Source organism: Somniosus microcephalus, chromosome 13 (genome assembly GCF_052327205.1).
Source record: "Somniosus microcephalus isolate GS21.2 chromosome 13, FLI_Smic_1.0, whole genome shotgun sequence".
NCBI classification, from domain to species: domain Eukaryota; kingdom Metazoa; phylum Chordata; class Chondrichthyes; order Squaliformes; family Somniosidae; genus Somniosus; species Somniosus microcephalus.
The window spans coordinates 72,668,356-72,687,059 of NC_140999.1; the positions used below are offsets into that span (position 1 = coordinate 72,668,356).

An 18,704-nucleotide genomic window follows, 5' to 3' on the forward strand; every position below is an offset into this window, starting at 1 on the left:
TTGGGGTAGTACATGACTATATGACAGCCTGGGGAAGACGTGGATTTGTAACCACTACTGGGGAACCTATTAAACATCAACAACGAATAAGAGCCTTATTAGATGCGGCGGCAAAACCAAGTACGGTAGCCGTTATAAAAATAAAGGCACACCAGAAGGCCCCAGAACAGGGTAACCCTGACTGGCTAAAATCAACAGGGTAATCAGGCGGCCGATTTGGCGGCCAAGGCAGCTCTAGAATTAGAGGAAGACAGTTATCCCGTAGGGAGCGTACAAATAAAAGAAATTGAAATACAGAAATTGCAGAAAGATACCCCGCCAGTAGAAAAGGATGAATGGAAACAGAAAGGGGCAGTACAAGGATCAGATGGAATCTGGAGGAAGGATACTAAAGTATTAGCACCAGAGTGTGTAAGGTTAACGTTACTGGATCTGCATCATGGCCTGACGCATTCAGGACGAGATGCCATGCAGGAAGCTCTCTCAAGAGATTGGTGGTGGCCTGGAATGGGAAGAGATATAGCAAAACACTGTCACCGGTGTGTGACGTGTGCACAATATAATCCAGGCAGGCCTGTAAAAATTAGAATGGCACATCAGCCTCGACCTAGGGGACCTTGGGAACACTTACAAATTGACATTACTGGCCCCCTGCCATCATCACACGGAAAAATATATTGTTTAGTAATAATTGATCAGTTTACAAGGTGGGTAGAGGCTTTTCCTACCCGAAATTGTATCGCATTAACAGTTGCGCGTCTTTTGGCAGAAGAAGTTATCCCAAGGTGGGGAGTACCATTGCAAATAGATTCTGATCAAGGAACGCACTTTACTGGAACAGTGGTAAAAACCATTTGCAAATTGATGGGAATCAAACAGAAATTCCACATACCCTACCACCCCGAAAGCTCCGGGATGGTAGAGAGAATGAACAGAACTTTGAAATTAGCTCTGGCCAAAGCTATAGCCGAAACTGGAAAAACATGGGTGGAGGTGTTACCCATAATATTAATGAAGTTGAGAGCAACTTCCAATCGTACCACTGGACTAACCCCTTATGAACGAATGACAGGACGAGCAATGCAATTACCAGAAGGCATTATAACAGGTGGAGCAGATGTGGGGCCCTTAAAAGACAGGCTAAAACGATATGTGTTGGAACTAAGTAACCAACTAAAAGAAATGAGGGCGGGGGTTAGGAACCGTCAACAGGAAAGGGATGAGAAGCTGAAATTACAAATGCTCCCCGAGGTTCCACCCGCTGGATCTAAGGTAATGTTAAAAAACTTACCTGGAAAACCGGGATTTGCCCCAAAATGGTCTGGACCCTATGAGGTTATAATCAGTGAAGACACCTGTGCCTGTCTGGACATAAGGGGTGTAGGAAAGTGGAAACATTGGACCCAATTAAAAGTCTATAACCCATAAATTGTTCCCGAGAGAAAAAAACCATGTAATTTAAACCTACAGATTGAATACTGCAAGCAAAAGGTGACAGCCCCAAAACAACGAGGCTGTTAAGTGTTTTATGTATAGTTGCGTTAATTGGTATTGTCACGGAAGGTATACTTAACTCTCGCAAGAAAAGGGAGCTGCATGTAAATACGTTTTTATATATGTCATATAAGTATGCCAAACTGAGTGGGATAGATGCCTGTTGGGTATGTAGCCATACTCCCACTCATGCGAAAGGAGGGATACCCTTGCGACCAATACCCTTGAACCTCACAGATAAAATTGACCCTTAGTGCTAGGGGGATTAAATACGTGGGGTTACAGGGATAGGGTGGAATATGTGTTGGTGTAGGGATTACGGGGATCGGGTGGGATATGTGTCGGTGCAGGCTCGATGGGCCGAAATGGCCTCTATCTGCACTGTGGGGTTTCTGTGAATTCTGTGAATATGGCAGAATGGATAATTAATAAAAATCATACGAAACAGAAAAATACCACCTTATCCACCTTCGGAAAAACATGGGAACAGAAATGGACTAGCCTAAGGAATGAGTTCCGGGGGGGAGGATATTTGTTAGAACATGCCACCGTGCTGCACTGTGGGGTTTCTGTGATTCTGTGATTTTAAAGAATGGTATAAGCCAACATATGATTATACGGAAGAACCCCCCTTTTTAGTCCTTACCAATAAGTCAGGAAAGGGCCAGCCGATCGGGGAGATATGTTGGGAGCGCGGTACTGAAGGGATCAGAATTGATGTGGGAAAAAGTCATTGTATACAAAATTTTACCACATATAATGCAGGAAATTCCATGGAAAGCTGGTGGTTCAATACTACCAATTTGATGAATTTGACCAATAATAAACCATGGAATGGGACCAGGCGAACAGATACTGACAATCAGATGGGTTTTACCGTCTTCCGCACAAACATAAACCCCGAACAACCGGGACAGATAATGACAGCCTATAATGGGACATACTTCATATGCGGTCATAGAGCATACCCCTAGCTACCAGAGAATTGGGCAGGATCGTGCTATTTGGGGTATGTAGTACCATACGTACACCACATAAAGGAATTGAAAGACCACCACAAGCATAGTCATACTAAAAGAGAACTTCCCACCTGGCAGGTGGTACTAGGAGCTATGTTCCCCACGGCTGGAATAGTGTTTACTTCTCAAGAAATATGGTTATTGGCAACCATAATTGAGGGAGTAGCCAATGACACGGCTGAATCCCTGAGAGATGAGTGCCGAAATGGTAGCCCTAAGAACTGTTGCCCTACAAAATAGAATGGCACTAGATTACCTACTAGCTGCACAGGGAGGTACATGTGCCATGATCGGAGCAGAATGCTGTACATATATCCCAGACAGTTCTGAAAATATTACCAACCTAGCGGACCATATTCAAAAACAAGTAGCTTTGCTCCATCAATCCAATATTGGAGGCAGATGGTTTGATTGGTTACTGGGAGGATCAGGCTGGGGTGCTTGGCTAATGCAAATGTTATTGATCATAGTTGTGATATGTATACTGCTGTGCTGTGCATTGAGTATCATTAAAATGTGCTGTCAAACTGCTGTGAAAGCTGTGCTGCCAGTAGCTTCTGTCGAAGAATACACCGACCTCCTGCCCAGAAATACGGGTGAAGAAGAAGAAATGTATGATGACGTGGCCGGAACGGCCGGTTCTCACGAGATGAGTCAGTGGTTGTAAACCAACCCTGTGAAGAAACGAAGAACGATGGTCATCTGGGAGCAAGAGGATCGTGCTCCAGGATCAAAAGGAGGGGCTGTTGGAGGAAAATTTAAAATGGCACCGTAGTGCCTGCTGAAATACTTGGCATTTATTGACATTTTGCAGACACTGGCATAACAGACAGCTGACTTGATCTGCTTGCACCAACTTGTGATATCACTTGTACAGACGTAAGACAGGAACGGCTAGTCAACTGTTGGGGTAAAACTAAGAGCGAAAAATTATGTTTAGGAAGAACAAGGGAGGTAAAGGGTGTTTAAGGGCAGGGTTACGCAACTGGCAGGACATAGGTATCACTGTGAGAATAGGGTTGTGAAATACCAACATGTCACATGAAAGAAGCTAGCTAACAGTAATATAATTAAGTTGTTTGTGAAAGAAGCTAGCTAACGGTATAATAATATAATTAACTTGTTTTTGACAGAATGTGATTAAGGGTTGCTAAGGTATCGGATTGGCCAAAGTTGAAGGATGCTAAAGTACCAGATTGGCCAAGGAATTAATGCAATAACTGCTGATATGGTACCTTTCCTGTTTTTAAACTGTATAAAAGAAGCTCGGCTACTATTGTAAAACCGAGAAGCTGGCAGCCGAGACCGCGGGGTCTACTGTTCTTCTTCTCCCAGAGCGCTCTGTACATTAAACTGTGCATTTTTACTTCTCTCAAACTATTTGGTTGTGTGAGTTTATTCACATAAGTCTAAGTTGGGTAACGCGTCAACCTCGTATATCACTTGGCCCGCTCAGGCTCCAATTAAACCCTAACAAGGTCGTAAACAAATTTTAAAAATTGCCATCGGGTGGCCGTAATATTTTTCGAGCACGTACGGCAACTGTTCGGGTTGCTCCTTTTTTACCCGTTCCTCTACACTGCAAATGGGTGACAGAGGCAATCTTTGGCCTCCTTCTGATATTAGCACTGTAAAGAAAATCACCGCCACGCTGATGATAATGAGCAGGCAGTACCAACATGCCGGTACTGCGGCGTAAATACTGTGGCAACAAGGGCAGGTCAAAGGCTGGATATTCTGCGGCGAATGTCTCACCTCCTGACTCCCCAAAGCCTTTTTACCATCTACAAGGCACAAGTCAGAACTGTGATGGAAAACTCTCCACTTGCCTGGATGAGCGCAGCTCCAACAACACTCAAGAAGCTCGACACCATCCAAGACAAAGCAGCCCGCTTGATTGGCACCCCATCCACAATGTTAAACATTTACTCCCTCCACCACCGGCGCACCGTGTCTTCAGTGTGTACCACCCACAAGATGCACTGCAGCAACTCGCCAAGGCTTCTTCGGCAGCATCTCCCAAATCCGCGACCTCTACCACCTAGAAGGACAAGGGCAGCAGGTGCATGGGAACACCATCACCTCCAACTTCCCCTCCAAGTCACACACCATCCTGACTTGGAAATACATCGCTGTTCCTTCATCGTCATTGGGTCAAAATCCTGGAACTCCCTCCCTAACACAGTATGGGAGTACCGTCACCATACGGACTGCAGCGGTTCAAGAAGGTGGCTCACCACCACCACCTTCTCAAGGGCAATAAATGCTGGCCTTGCCAGCAATGCCCACATGCCATTAATGAATAAAAAAATATAGGGGAACAGTTAATTACAATAAAATATTCACTGTTTTCCTATAATAACTGCTTGCTGATCTCCCAGGTGGAGAAAGAATTGTTTGGGTTACATACCTAGAGGGTATGGAAAGCTCGGCTGATAACCAAACCTGAAAGTTGCACTGGGGCATCAGGATTAAATACCATGATCGGAAAGATGCCAATTTCTTTTAATATTTAGCTAGCTGAAGTCACATCTGCCAAACACCTCACCGAAGCCAATCTTATCTTATGACTTCTCTCCCTCAACCCCTTAAGAGTCAAATTTCAAATGCTTGCACCGCTCTCAATGATCAACATGTTGCAAAGAAGCAGTGGAAAGCAAGACAACTGGAGGGTGAATTTATCGTCTTCTGCTAAAGCTGCAGCATCATATTACTACAACACAGGGTGTAATGGCAAATCACACCTTGAAGTTGTAATAGTTTAGAGATTGGGAAGTACTCACAACAGCAGTGTTTAGTGAATGACCCCTGGACAATTGCCCATGTAGAGCGGAGAAGTCTTAAGACATTGATTTTTCCTTTGTGTTAACATTGGTGAGCATTCCTGGTTGAACAAATTATTTGCATGAACTTCCAATATTTTACAGGTTCACCGAAACCTACTTACTTTAGGACCTGTAGATTCTCTCCTCAGCCCTTCTTCAAGCTTATTGTCCATGAGTCCCAAGCCTTAGTCTCTATTGCCACTAAACTGCTCACTACCAAACTTCCCTTCCTGATGCCATGCTAGCTAATATTGTAAATGGTTCTCTCTTCTCAGGTACTGTTCCCCTCCCTTTCAAAACCACCATCACCCTCTCCTCAAAAAATCCACCCTCGACCTATCTCCTTACAAACAACCACCCTTTCTCCAACCTTCCTTTCCTCTCCAAAGTCCCTGAACACGTTGTCGCTTCCCAAATCCGTGCCTGTTTTTCCTGCAACTTCATGTGTGAATCTCTCCAATTAGGTTTCCGCCGTGCCACAGCACTGAAACAGCCTTAACCAAAAATCACAAATGACATCCTGTGTGACTGTGACCATGGTGCATTGTCCCTCTTCGACCTCTCTGCAGCCTTTGACAGTCGTCCACACCATCCTCCTCCAATGTCCAGCTCAGTGGGACCTGCTTGCTTGGTTCCACTCTTACACACCCAATCGTAGCCACTGCTTCTCCATCAACTACTTCTCTTCCTGCCCCTGCACCATTAACTCTGGAGCACCCCCGAGGATTCATTCTTGGCACCCTACTCTTACTCATCTACACGTTGCCATTAGTGACATCATCCGAAGACATGGGGTCAGTTTCCACATGTATGCCGACGACACCCAACTCTACCTTCAACCGTCTCTCGACTCCGCCACTGCCTCTGTTTCATCAGACTGCTTGTCTGACATCCAGTCCTGGATGAGCCACAATGTCCTCCAGTTAAATATTGGGAAGACTGAAGCCATCGTCTTTGGCCCCCACTACAAACTCTACCGTCACAACTGATTCGACCCCCCCTCCTCGGTCAATGTCTCAGCCTGAAACAGGTGGTTTGCAACATCAGTTTTCTATTTGACCCTGAGCTGAGCTTCCGACCTCATATCCTCTTCATCACAAATACTACCCACTTTCACCTTCATAACATCGCCCGTCTCAGTCTATCGGTTGCCGTTGTCACCTTCAGATTCGACTATTCCAACGCTCTCCTGGCTGACTTCCACACTCCATAAACTTCAGCTCATCCAAAACTCTGCTGCCCGTATCCTATTGCACATCAAGTCTCACTCAACGATCACCACTGTGCTCACTGACCTACATTGCCTTCCAGTTCCCCAATGCCTCAAATTTACAATTTGCATCCGTGTGTTTAAACACCCTTCCCTAGCTCTGTAAACTTCTCCAGCCCTACAACTCTGACCTCTTGTTCAGCCCCCATTTCAAATCACTGGTGGCCTGCCTTCAGCCATCTGGTCTGGAAATTCCTCCCTAAACCTCAGCCTCCTTCTCCACCTTTAAGACCCTCCTTAAGACCCTCCTCCTTGACCAAGCTCTTAGTCACACCCCCTAAAGCCTCTTTTTCTGGCTGGTGTCTATTTTTGTCTGATTACGCTTCTGTGAAATGCCGTGGAACTTTTTCTACATTAACGGCATTATATAAATGCGAGTATGCAAGTTGTTTGATTTGTCACCACAGCACATATCTCAGTTTCTCTGTGGTTGGTACAATATTCTCCCTTTCCCACCCTGTATCGAAGTTTAATTGATGTTGAAGGAATCTGGCAGAGAGAATTGCACAACTCTTAACAGCTGATATTACTGGACAAAACAAACCACTGCACATTGCCTTGTCAAAATGTTTGCTTCTGAATTCCCCTCCCCCTCCTCAAAACCAAGGCTAAACTAGTAAATGCAGGACTGAAGTGAGTTAACTTTCATCCCAGGTAGGCAAACCTAACGCACAGTGCAAATCTACACCATTCTCCGAAGTTCCAAACTCACATTTAACAAGAAGCAGGTTAGACTTTCAGTGAAATGTAACCAGGTGCACTGACCTGCGTCTTTCCATTTCCCACATCTCCTTCTTGCGGTCCCAATGTCGCTCTAACTCTCTCAGTTCCATGAACTTCTCAATGGATCTCTCTCTTCTTCTATCTCGGCTGCTGGACCTTCTGCGGCAGCTGCTGGACCTCCTGTGTCGGCTCCTGGATCTTCTGTGTCGGCTCCTGGACCTTGAAGTCTATTTTTAACACAAAAAAATACAATGTTAATAATGCCGTTGCAACAATACAGATTCAACAGAGCAGCACACAAAAGCTCCAATTGTACTGGGTATTTTGTGTCGTTGCAACAAGAACTTTTGCACTGTAGCGATTCAAAATGTGCAATATAATTGTGCCGAACTGATGCCTTTGTATAAGCGGACATTGGTTGGCGCATCGCTTAGATAAGGCTGTTCGGTATAGTTACTGATCCATAGCACAATGATGTGTATGTGTGAATGCTTTTAAAAAAAATATAGACAGCCCACTACACCACCACCTAGTTCTAATGAGACAGAATCCACTGACCATCCAGTTAGCTACTTGCCATTAAAAATATCAGAGGCTGATGAGCAGTACTTTGTATAAACCTTACCCCTTCTCACAATTGGTAACACAAGCAGATGGTATTATTGAATCTGACCACTGCTGCTGAAAGTGTGTTGTTCAGTTCAATGTAACCAGGGCGTTTGAAGCCATTTACAAACAAACAGTCACCCACTAACTCAATAATGCATAATTTTTCAAAAAAGTTAGCATTTCTACCCCTTCCAGAATATATCAAAACAGAAGCATTAACCCCTTTCCATCAAGCCTAAATGGTTGTGCTGCCCATTTCACACTTCTGCTAATTCTCACCTGTTACTTAGACATTTCAGGTGCATACAATCCTCGCGTTAGCTGACAGGCCATTTGACTACAAATGGGCGGAATGCATGGAAAGTTAGGGAAAAGAATTCAGAAATGTTCTATACAACTGAAAGGAGTATCAAGAGAGAACTATAAGGTAACACATTGGGAGGGTTTTAGAAATCAGCAAAGGATAACCAAGAAATTGATAGAGGGAGAAAATTGAAAGAGTAAACTAGTAAGAAATGTAAAAACAGATTGTAAGAGCTTCTATAAGTTTGTGAAAAGGAAGAGAGAGTAGCAAAATTAAACGTGGGTCCCTTAGAGACAGGAGAAATTATAATGGGGAATAAGGAAATGGCAGAGGCGTTAAACAATTATTTTGTACCTGTCTTCACAGCAGAAGACACAAAAACATATTAGAAATAGTGGGGAAACTAAGGGTCTAATGAGTGAGGGGAACTTAAAGTAATTAATATTAAAGAAAAAGTACTGGAGAAATTAACCGGATTAAAAGCTGACAAATCCCCTGGCCTACATCTTAGGGTTTTAAAAGAGGTGTCTGCAGAGACAGAGGATGCATTGATTTTGATCTTCCAGAATTCCCTAGATTTGAGAACGGTCCCCGTAGATTGGAAGGTAGCAAATGTAACCTCGCTATTCAAGAAAGGAGGGAGAAAGCAGGGAACTATAGACCAGTTAGCCTGACATCAGTAACAGGGAAAATTCACTTGGAAAATCATATGATTAGGCAGAGTCAATATGGTTTTATGAAAGGGAAACAGTGTTTGACAAATCTATGAGAGTTTTTGAGGATGTAACTAGCAGGGTAGATAAAGAGGAACCAGTGGATGCAGTATACAGTATTTGGATTTTCAAAAGGCACTCGATAAGGTGCCACACAAGAGGTTGCTGCATAAGATAAGGGCTCATGGGGTTGGGGGTAATATATTAACATGGATCGAGGATTGGCTAAAATGACAGAAGACAGCTTAGGATAAACGGGTCATTTTATGGCTGGCAGGTTATAATTAGTGGGGTGCTGCAAGGATCAGTGCTTGGGCCTCAAATATTTACAATCTATATTAGTGACTTAGATTAGGGGTCTGAGTGGAATGTATCAAGTCTGCTGACAATACAAAGCTAGGCGGGAAAGTAAGCTGTAAAGAGGTCGCAAAGGGATATAAACAGGTTAAGTGATTGGGCAAGAAGGTGGCAGATGGAGTATAATGTGGGGAAATGTGAAATTATACACTTTGGTAGGAAGAATAGAAAAGTAGAATTTTTTTTTTTTTTTAAAAAGGTCTGGTAAATGTTGGTAGAGGGGGATTTGGGCAGCCTTGTACACAAATCACAGAAAGTTAACATGCAGGTCCATCGAGCAATTAGGAAAGCAAATGGTATGTTAGCCTTTATTGCAAGAGGGTTGGAGTATAAGAATAATAAGGAAGTTCTCCTGCAATTATATAGGGCTTTGGTGAGACTACACCTGGAGTACAGTGTACAGTTTTGGTCTCCTTACCTAAGGAAGGATATACCTGCCTTAAAGGGGGTGAAACAAAGGTTCTCATGAGAGTTGCTCTATGAGGAGAGATTGAACAGAATGGGCCTATATTTTCTGGAGTTTCTTAGAGGGCTTGACAGGGTAGATGCTTAGAGGCGGTTTCACCTGGCAAATGTTCAGGATGTGGGCGTCGCTGGCAAGGCCAGCATTTATTGCCCATCCCTAATCGCCCTGGAGAAGGTGGTGGTGAGCCGCTTTCCTGAACCGCTGCAGTCCGTGTGGTGAAGGTACTCCCACAGTGCTGTTACGGAGGGAGTTCCGGGATTTTGACCCAGCGATGATGCAGGAAGGGTGATATACCTCCAAGTCAGGATGGTGTGTAACTTGGAGGGGAACTTGCAAGTGATGGTGTTCCCACGTGCCTGCTGCCCTTGTCCTTCTAGGTGATAGAATTTGCGGGTTTGGGAGGTGCTGCCAAAGAAGCCGTGGAGAGTTGCTGCAGTGCATCTTGTAGATGGTACACACTGCAGCCATGGTGCGCTGGTGGTGGAGGGAGTGCACGTTTAAGGTTGTGGATTGGGTGCCAATCAAGCGGGCGGCTTTGTCCTGGATGGTGTCGAGCTTCGATTGTTGTTGGAGCTGCACTTATCCAGGCAAGTGGAGAGTGTTCCATCACACTCCTGACTTGTGCCTTGTAGATGGTGGAAAGACTTTGGGGAGTCAGGAGGTGAGACACTCGCTGCAGAATACCCAATCTCTGACCTGCTCTTATAACCACAGTATTTATGTGGCTGGTCCAGTTACTGGTCAATGGTGACTCCCAGGATGTTGATGGTGGGGGATTTGGCAATGGTAATGCCGTTGAATGTCAAGGGGCAGTGTTTAGACGCTCTCTTGTTGGAGAACTCATCCTTAAAAGGGAAACTTCGTGTAATATAGATAAAAAAGTGACACAGCAAAGTAGTGTAAAATCTGGTGCTGTCATTTTTTATATCCTCAATGTACCCTTATACTCCAATGCAACTTACAGAATTGATACCAATATGGCAACATTTACCAGTTGTAAAATCTGACCACCATACAGGCTTGTTTGAAAAAGAATGCGCCTACTAATCATGAATAATTTCAATGAGTTCCTCAATGGCTAGGATGATGAATACATCAGCTTGTATGAATTTGTACCATACAGACCAGGAACATAGGAAACTGAATCCCTAGTCTAGTTTCAGTTAACTCATTTCAGTGATTCTGGGTTAAGGAGAAGGAAAAATGGAGTATTCTTACCATAGTCACTATTCAGTGACCCCTGGTACAGTTAGCTCATTCAGATGTCAGACTTGTATAGGTTGAATTCAGCTACGATACATCGGTCAATACAAAGTCTCTAAGGACTAGCCATTGGGTGCAGTACCTGAGGAGTGCTGATGCCAATGGAACTGTATCCCAGCATGAGTCACTATCTTTAGGAGAGGAGAAAAAAACTGCAAAAGCAACTGGTACACTTCCAAAAGGAATAGATGCTTAATTCAGGCTGTTTAAACGCATGCAGAAGAGCTCAGAGTATCCTCATTAAAATACTGACTTCATTCAAAGACCACATATGGGAAATGAAAAGGTCACAGGTGTGGCAATAGACACTCTACTGAGGTTGGGGTATGGCATATTGATGGAGCAGTGGGAGCTAGCTTTATTGTCCCTCAAACCTTGTGAACCTAGGAATGCTTCATATCAACAATGGGCACCTGAAAAATGAAAACGTGTTCCATCTTCCAGTGACAACATCCATCACTTCCACATGAAACTTATTAAAATAAAAATGTTCCCTTTTTTTTGGTAAGTACGAGCTCATGCACTATATTTGGGGTCAGGAGAGGAACAGGACCAACTCTCTAAAGCGATGGGCACACGGAATGGAATTATTCCAGCAGTCAACAGACCCAAGGGAAAACAAGCTTTAAAAAGCAGTCAGCCATCCTATGGCTCTAGCCCCAGAAACATGGTTATAAAATGACACCATATCATGACTAACTTCCAAAGCTGAAATATTCTCAACACCCTTGGAAATGGTAGTAGGGATAAAAATCATCAAAATTCAGCACCATTTATTTCATGCTGGTTTTTTTGCAAACTGGCTCAGCCATCAGTAAGCTGGGAGCTCTTTCAGTGAGCCTCAGTAAACAAGCAACCCTTCCAGCACCCACTAGAAAAACTTACCCTCCTGACACTCACAGGATTGATTCAGTCAACATTTCCAATTCCAGGGAATTGATTTTACTGTAGAAGGTCGTGGGGGGCGCGTGTAAGGAGGTGTTAAATACTTACTGACAAATAATCTTCATTTAGTTATCAGTATCAAATGGCATCATAGCCTCCTTCACTACTAGAACTGCATTCATAGAAACTTGCAGCACAGAAGGAGGCCATTTGACACCATTGTGCTTGTGCCAGCTCTTTGAAAGAGCTATCCAATTAGTCTCACTCCCCCACTCTTTCCCTAGAACCCAAACATTTTCTTCAAGTAGCAAATTATGGAATTTTTCTCATTTCTTAGGACGTGGGCAACACTGGTAAGGCCACATTTACTGCCCAGCCTTAGATGCTCTGACTGGCTTCCTGGGCCGCCTCAGAGGGCATTAGCAATTACACACATGGTGTGGGACTGGAGTTACGTGTAGACCAGACTGAGTAAATCGGCAGGTTGCCTTTCCTGGAGGAAATGAATCAGTTGAGTTTTTACAACAATCCAGCAGCTTTCATGGCCATCTTTCTAGTGCTAGGCCATCATTTACCAGATTAATTGAATTAATTTTCACAACTCGCCAGTGTGGGATTCAAACTCTCAACCTCTGTACCATAACCACTAGACTACATTTCTAAGCTTCACAGTTATTCCCTCTCCAATATGGTTTGGTTCAGACATTACATAAATTAGTTATGCCTATGGAAATGATAAACATCTTCCATCTTGATGTGTGCAAGTCCTTCAGACTTGAGCCTATCCTGTTCTTCAGGACACAGGAATGCTAAACACAGGTCAACATTATGACGACATGTGCCCCTCTCCTCTTTCAGCGTGGGGTCAGGAATTCCAATAGCACGCTCTAAAACAGGAAAACACCACCCACATCCTGTTAAATTCAGCTGCAATAATGGTAACGCCATAATGCTTTCAGACTTAAGAACCTACCCTCTTCCTTTCTCTACTTCTCCTCCTCTCTGAACTTCGACTTCCTGGAAGAATACAGCATAAAAAGAGCAACCGTTAAACAATACTTAACCACTGCTGTGCTTTTTATTCTACACAAAACACAGTAAGAGACTCTTTGTTGTGCAATTTGTAAGCTCTTTTTTCTTTCTTTTAGCAGTGCAAGGTTAAAAGTATTAGCATGAAGAGGCTTTTGTTACTTGTGCTAAACTGTGCATATAGGATAAATCACAGGTTGCAGTGTGTTACGTAGAGTAGGTTCACGTTATAAGCAATGTACATATCAAGAGAAGTTCACATGGTTTCTCAGTATTGTCTGAGTCCCAAAATATGCAGTACCCCTGAAATATAGTCCAGCCCATGGTATAATATACAATACTGTACAGGAAACTCTTTTTTATCCGACACCGACGGGACCGGCGTGGTGCCGGTTTATCAAAAAGTCCGGATTACAGAGAGGTATAGTAAAAGGCACGAGAGCCCCGTACACAACAACAGATCCAGGCTTCCCTGTTGCTTAGCAACAGGTGCAGGAACACCGGCCACAAGATCCAGGCATCCCTGTTGCTTAGCAACAGGTGCAGGAACCCCGTTATACAGCCACAGATCCAGGAACTGCCACTGATATGAAGTAAAACTTACCTGAACCTACTCCTGAATTTTGCTGGTTAACAGAGATTTCCGGTTATTTAGGTGCCGGTAAATCGAGAGCTTCCTGTATATAGTAGATGTTTGGTTTGAAGAGGGAATGTGCTACTCCAGTCAACCGTACACCCACTTCTCATACATGCTTTCCTTACTTGAACGTGATGATTTGTGCCTGCGGTCATCCCTTCCTCTCCTATCACTTCTGGCATGGTCCTGTTTCTTGGAGTCTTCTTGGCTTTTCCCATTGGAAGATGACCTGAAGTAGAGTCAAAATAAACGCAATTAAGATACAGTAGCTGAGATTTTATAGATATATTACTGCAGACTTGGTGTAGTATGTGAAAATAGAGTATTTCGCATGAAACACAGAGCTTATTAAAGAGATATCAATTTATTTTGTTGATCCCCAGTGGTACACAATGTTGGTGGACCTGTAAAGGAAATAGCTATATTCCAAGAGATACACCATCCTATGAACAGAATTCTGATATTAATACATGACATACTGGGTTTAAAAGTCTGGAAAGCCTCAGCGACACAGGCTGTGTCAATACAGGCTTCTGAGATAAAATGAAGTGTTAACACAAGCTGTAAACACCATACAAGCTTTTGAAATGGGAATTGGTTTGTTGATAGAGACAATAGCCCTATTGAAACAGCAAGCTGCAGCTTCCAGAATGTCTGCAGTTTGGAACCAACACAATAGCAATGCCCAAGTAAAGTGTTAAAAACTGACACTTCGAACAGAAACACAGAATATTAAAAAAACATGTGCCTTTGATAAAAGTAACATCAAATGAAAGATAGGAAACATAAGTCAGTAATATAATCAACTAAGATGGCTAGGAAAACAAACACCCTAGTTGAAATAACAACAGAAAATGCTGGAAAAACTCAGCAGGCCAGGCAGCACCCTAGTTGAAGTGTTTTTGATTTACATGTTGTAAAAGGTACAAACAGAACATGACTTCAATAGATGACACCAAGCAATCACATGGTTTTTGTATTGAAAATGGAATAGTTAGTAGACACGACGTCTGCTTTCAAACAGCAGAGGTGATTTAGAAATTGAATGGAAGACCTTCGATAAAAATGACATCAAACAGATAAATCTGTTGTAGCCATTTTGAGATAAGTTTTGAAACACCTAAACAAGACAGAAGTCTGCAAGCTAACAGTTGAATTGACAGTAAGAATAGAAAGAATTCAACAGAAGATGACTAGAAATAATTAGCTTACATCAGTAGAAAACTTCAAAGGATAAACCACTAAAAAAAGGTATAAAAATAGAGCTTTTCAGATGGAAAGTCAGAAGTCGCTGGAAAGGTCAAGTGATTCTCAACTTCAGAGGCATGCTCTAAGTTTTTAATTCTTAGAGTCTCGGGGATCAAAAAAGGTACTTATTATTTCTAATCCAGAATATCCACCAAAATCAAATAAGAAATGTAAAAATGTACGAAGTTAAGATTTGAGAATAAGGATCTCTGAGAATAAGAAATGTAAGCTATTTATATTTTGAACTGTTAAAGTTGTGATTGACTCAACAGCTGTTAACGACATTTCGGTTCTTTAATAAATCTATATTTTTTTTAGAATTGTCTCAGAGTACTTCTGTATCAAACTCGCGAACTCAATTTCTGTACACTTTGCAGATTCTGGGGGAGTATTCCGGACCCTCATAATATCCAGAAGGTTACAGTCTAGTTAAACTTATTAAAAGTGCTATCTGGAGGACGGTAACATCTTTACGTCGTTCCTTTCCTTTAGAGAGAGAGATAGCCTGGACCGTTAGACCCAATTAAGCGTCTTATAGAATTCGGCCATCTCTAACTTTAGTTGAAGGTGAACATCTGGGGAATACGCCTGATCTGGGGTAGCCCGAAAAGGGTTAGGACTAGTAATTATCCCTTCAGGCCAATGTGCTACGCATATTGCAAATTCCTGATCGCCTTCATTCTGTCAGGGATAAGTGCAGAAAGGCAGCAACATTATTCCCCAAGCAAGGATGATTAAAAAAAAGATAGGAGGCAGGAGCATTAAAGCATGCTGCTGTGCCCAGTTGGTATTTACAGGGCTCCAGTGAAATTCCCAATCCTGTGTACCTATAGACCCAGCAAAGGGAGGGTTGGTACCACTGGACCTGCTCACCAATGTTCCCCCTAAAGGGGAATCGCGAGGTCCCGCACAGGCCACTCACCAGCTGCTGCCGCTGGAAGAGATACTGCGCATGCGCAGCAAATTTAAAGGGCTCGCACAGAAAATAAAAATTAGAGGGAACATTGCTCCTCACCCAACAACCTGAATTCACTCCTGTGTTTAATGCATTTCTCAGAATCCTACCTTGCACTTATCATCCTTGCATTGAAGCCCAGACAACTTTGGCAGGTCTTCATGTCATGTCTGTAGGACAGGCACCGACTAGCCCATCACAGATGGGAACATTCTTGGAGCATAAAACCCTGGATCATGGGACAAGACCCAGAGGATTTCTCATCTCCAAAGGAAACTCAATTGGCAAGAGAATTTTCAGTAGATATTTCACATTTTGATGGATTATTGTACAACAATTTTCCAATGGAAGAGTGGAAGAAGCAAAATATGTTTTACTAAACACAAAATCCATGCCAAATCTTCCAAAGTGCCTTTATTTAACCCTTCCAATTCTGGATAGTCCAATCTTTCATTTAAAATGCTAATAGATCAGGTCACTTGAAATATTTAAGGAGCATTTAATTTTCACAGGTGTAATTTTTAATGTAAAGCCCCTGCAGCAAATACAGCTAAGGAGGAAAAAAAAAAGTTTTGAAATTACTTGCCCTGTAGGAGATATTTTACATTTAAGGTCATTTGTTCTTCTGTGTGAAGGCAAATCATTTCAACTTTCCAGAAACAGCAGGGAGAAATTCAGCTCATGACAGTTCCCTGCTCTATCAGCTGGCAGCTCCATAGATCAGCATCCTATCTAGTCCTGAATGCGACTCTGTAGGAACCCTCGCACAAAAAATCTCAATACCGGTCTGGTTCAGCTTTCTACCCAAGTGCACAGCAGTGTGTAGCCAACTGTTGTCCATTGGGAACTGCACCAGTCGCTTACTTGCAACTTTGCAACATCGTCCACCTCCACCCCTGCCGAAACTCATCGAAGTCTTCCTCAGTCTTCAAAGCCATATGTAGAAGGAAGGCAAAGACACTGTTGGTCAATGCCAGTTGCTGGATAAGCCTAATGGGATGAACAGAACTTGAAACTTAGCGTGGCCAAATACTGCAGGATCTTTTGCTTGTTCATTGGAACACTTTTTTAGATCGCAAAATCAATAGTAATTCCAATGTTGAGATGCTGATGTCATTATCTTTCTGTGGTCAAATCAAGTAGATAGCTAATAAAATATGAATACAACTTGAATTGACAACAAATCGAAGTCTTTCTAGTTGGACAGCTAGACACTGCTGCTGGGTGAGAAAGCTGCACAGAAATCAGAATATGCTGAATTTGTACAGCATGGGTCTGGAAAACAATCACATCACTCTTGCACAGCTACATCAAGCAAAAATCTTGTTCATGTTGAACAATGAGACTATCCTAATGTGCTTGGAGGATAAAAGGAGTGAGGAATAATTAGTGATTTATTATAACACTCAGCTTTGCCACCTACTTGTCTCTCGAACTTCGGCTGTCATTCGCAGTATTCCGGCTGGAATGTGATGTTGGGTCCTTTACACTTCCTCCCTTCACCTCTGTACGCTTTTTAATGGTACCTTTCGCCTTAAGGAGACAAACGTATACTTGTTCAACCTTGCACATTTCCAGTTATGTCCATCATCTGGAGAAATGAACAATCTAGTTGAAACACACCAATTCATTTTTCTCCCCATTTGGGCTCAATGTACTGAAGAAGCCAGCTGAGGTGGTAGACGGTGAACCTGCTCACAGGCCTCTGCCCATGTCTGTTCACGGAGGTGCCGTAAACCCCCAAGTGACTCTGTGAATCAATCAATCAGTCTCCATGGGGTAGCACATCAACTGCTGCGAGTACTTTCTCACATGACCACAACCAGTAAAATACCTTGTTGGGAATTACTGGCCTAAACCTAAACATATTTTCAAGTTTACAAATGGTGCCAAGCAGCCACATTTGGGGATGAAACACCAAAAGTACTAGTGTAGAAGAGGCTGGAAAAGGTTGGTGAAAAGATGCCCATTTTTGGAAGAATTCAATCTCTCATGACATCAATCAAACAAAAGAAAAATGCTATCTTTCTTCCTCTAACTGCCTTGTTCACTTTCCCCTCTCCAATTCTCTTCTTCCCCAGCCTGATTTTGTTTTTCACTCCCTCATCTTTGTACAAGTCTCCTTCCCTTTGTCTCCCCTCCTTCTGTGTGCCTCCGATCATTTCTGAACACCTCGCTTTCCTCTTGTATGCCTGCTATTCTACATCTTTCCCTTTGTATGCCCTTCCCTCGTCCCAGTGTGTGTCTCACTCGCTACTGTTTCCTTCTTCTGCCATAGAAACCTTGAGGCACACAAAGGGGCTCTAACCCTCTGTGTTAGCCATAAAGAGAATCTTGTCTTACCCTAGAATTAGGTGGGGGTAAAGAGGGGTGAGGGTACAAGATCATCATCTTGTATTTTTGCAAAATGCCTGGGTGGTCTGTGATTTTAAGCATTTTTGAGTCCAGGCAAAAAAAATTGAACACTGATGGATCAATAAACTGGCTAATGGTCAATGTTAACAAATCCTTTATTTCTCCAAAGCATTAGCTCACTCAACCACATTCTGTTCTATACATAAACACAAACAAACACATTTAACCGTGAGACTTTAGAAATGTGCATAGAACATTCCTGATTGTAAAGTTGATTTAGGAAAATAAAATACGCAACCACAATTTTTTTAAAGTCATATTAATAGTCTACTCTTGATAACTCAAAGCTGCCTTGTGTTCAAACATTTTTAATTATCCTGCAATTTGATTTAAGCAACTGCAAATTAGCAGAATTAAACTCCATAAATAACAGAAATAACAACAGAAAATGCTGGAAAAACTCAGCAAGTCAGGCAACATCCGTGGAGAGAAATTTGAGTTGACGTTTCGGGTTTGACCCTTCTTCAAAACTGGAGAGAAAAGGAACTAGAT

At 42.8% G+C, this 18,704-nt stretch overlaps 1 protein-coding gene across 3 annotated transcripts in view; it reads right to left on the reverse strand.

Annotated features, from left to right (window-relative positions):
* LOC147108419 (scaffold attachment factor B1-like) overlaps window positions 1-18,704 on the reverse strand; it is a 90,822-nt gene that overhangs the window by 22,185 nt on the left and 49,933 nt on the right. For all 3 annotated transcript variants that reach the window (XM_086005037.1, XM_086005038.1, XM_086005039.1), the window contains exons 12-15: window positions 17,221-17,330; window positions 13,720-13,823; window positions 12,902-12,945; window positions 7,374-7,558 (exon numbers count right to left, since the gene is read on the reverse strand). In XM_086005037.1, coding sequence (XP_085861163.1) covers window positions 7,374-7,558; window positions 12,902-12,945; window positions 13,720-13,823; window positions 17,221-17,330 — 443 coding nt within the window. The remainder of the gene's footprint in view (window positions 1-7,373; window positions 7,559-12,901; window positions 12,946-13,719; window positions 13,824-17,220; window positions 17,331-18,704) is intronic.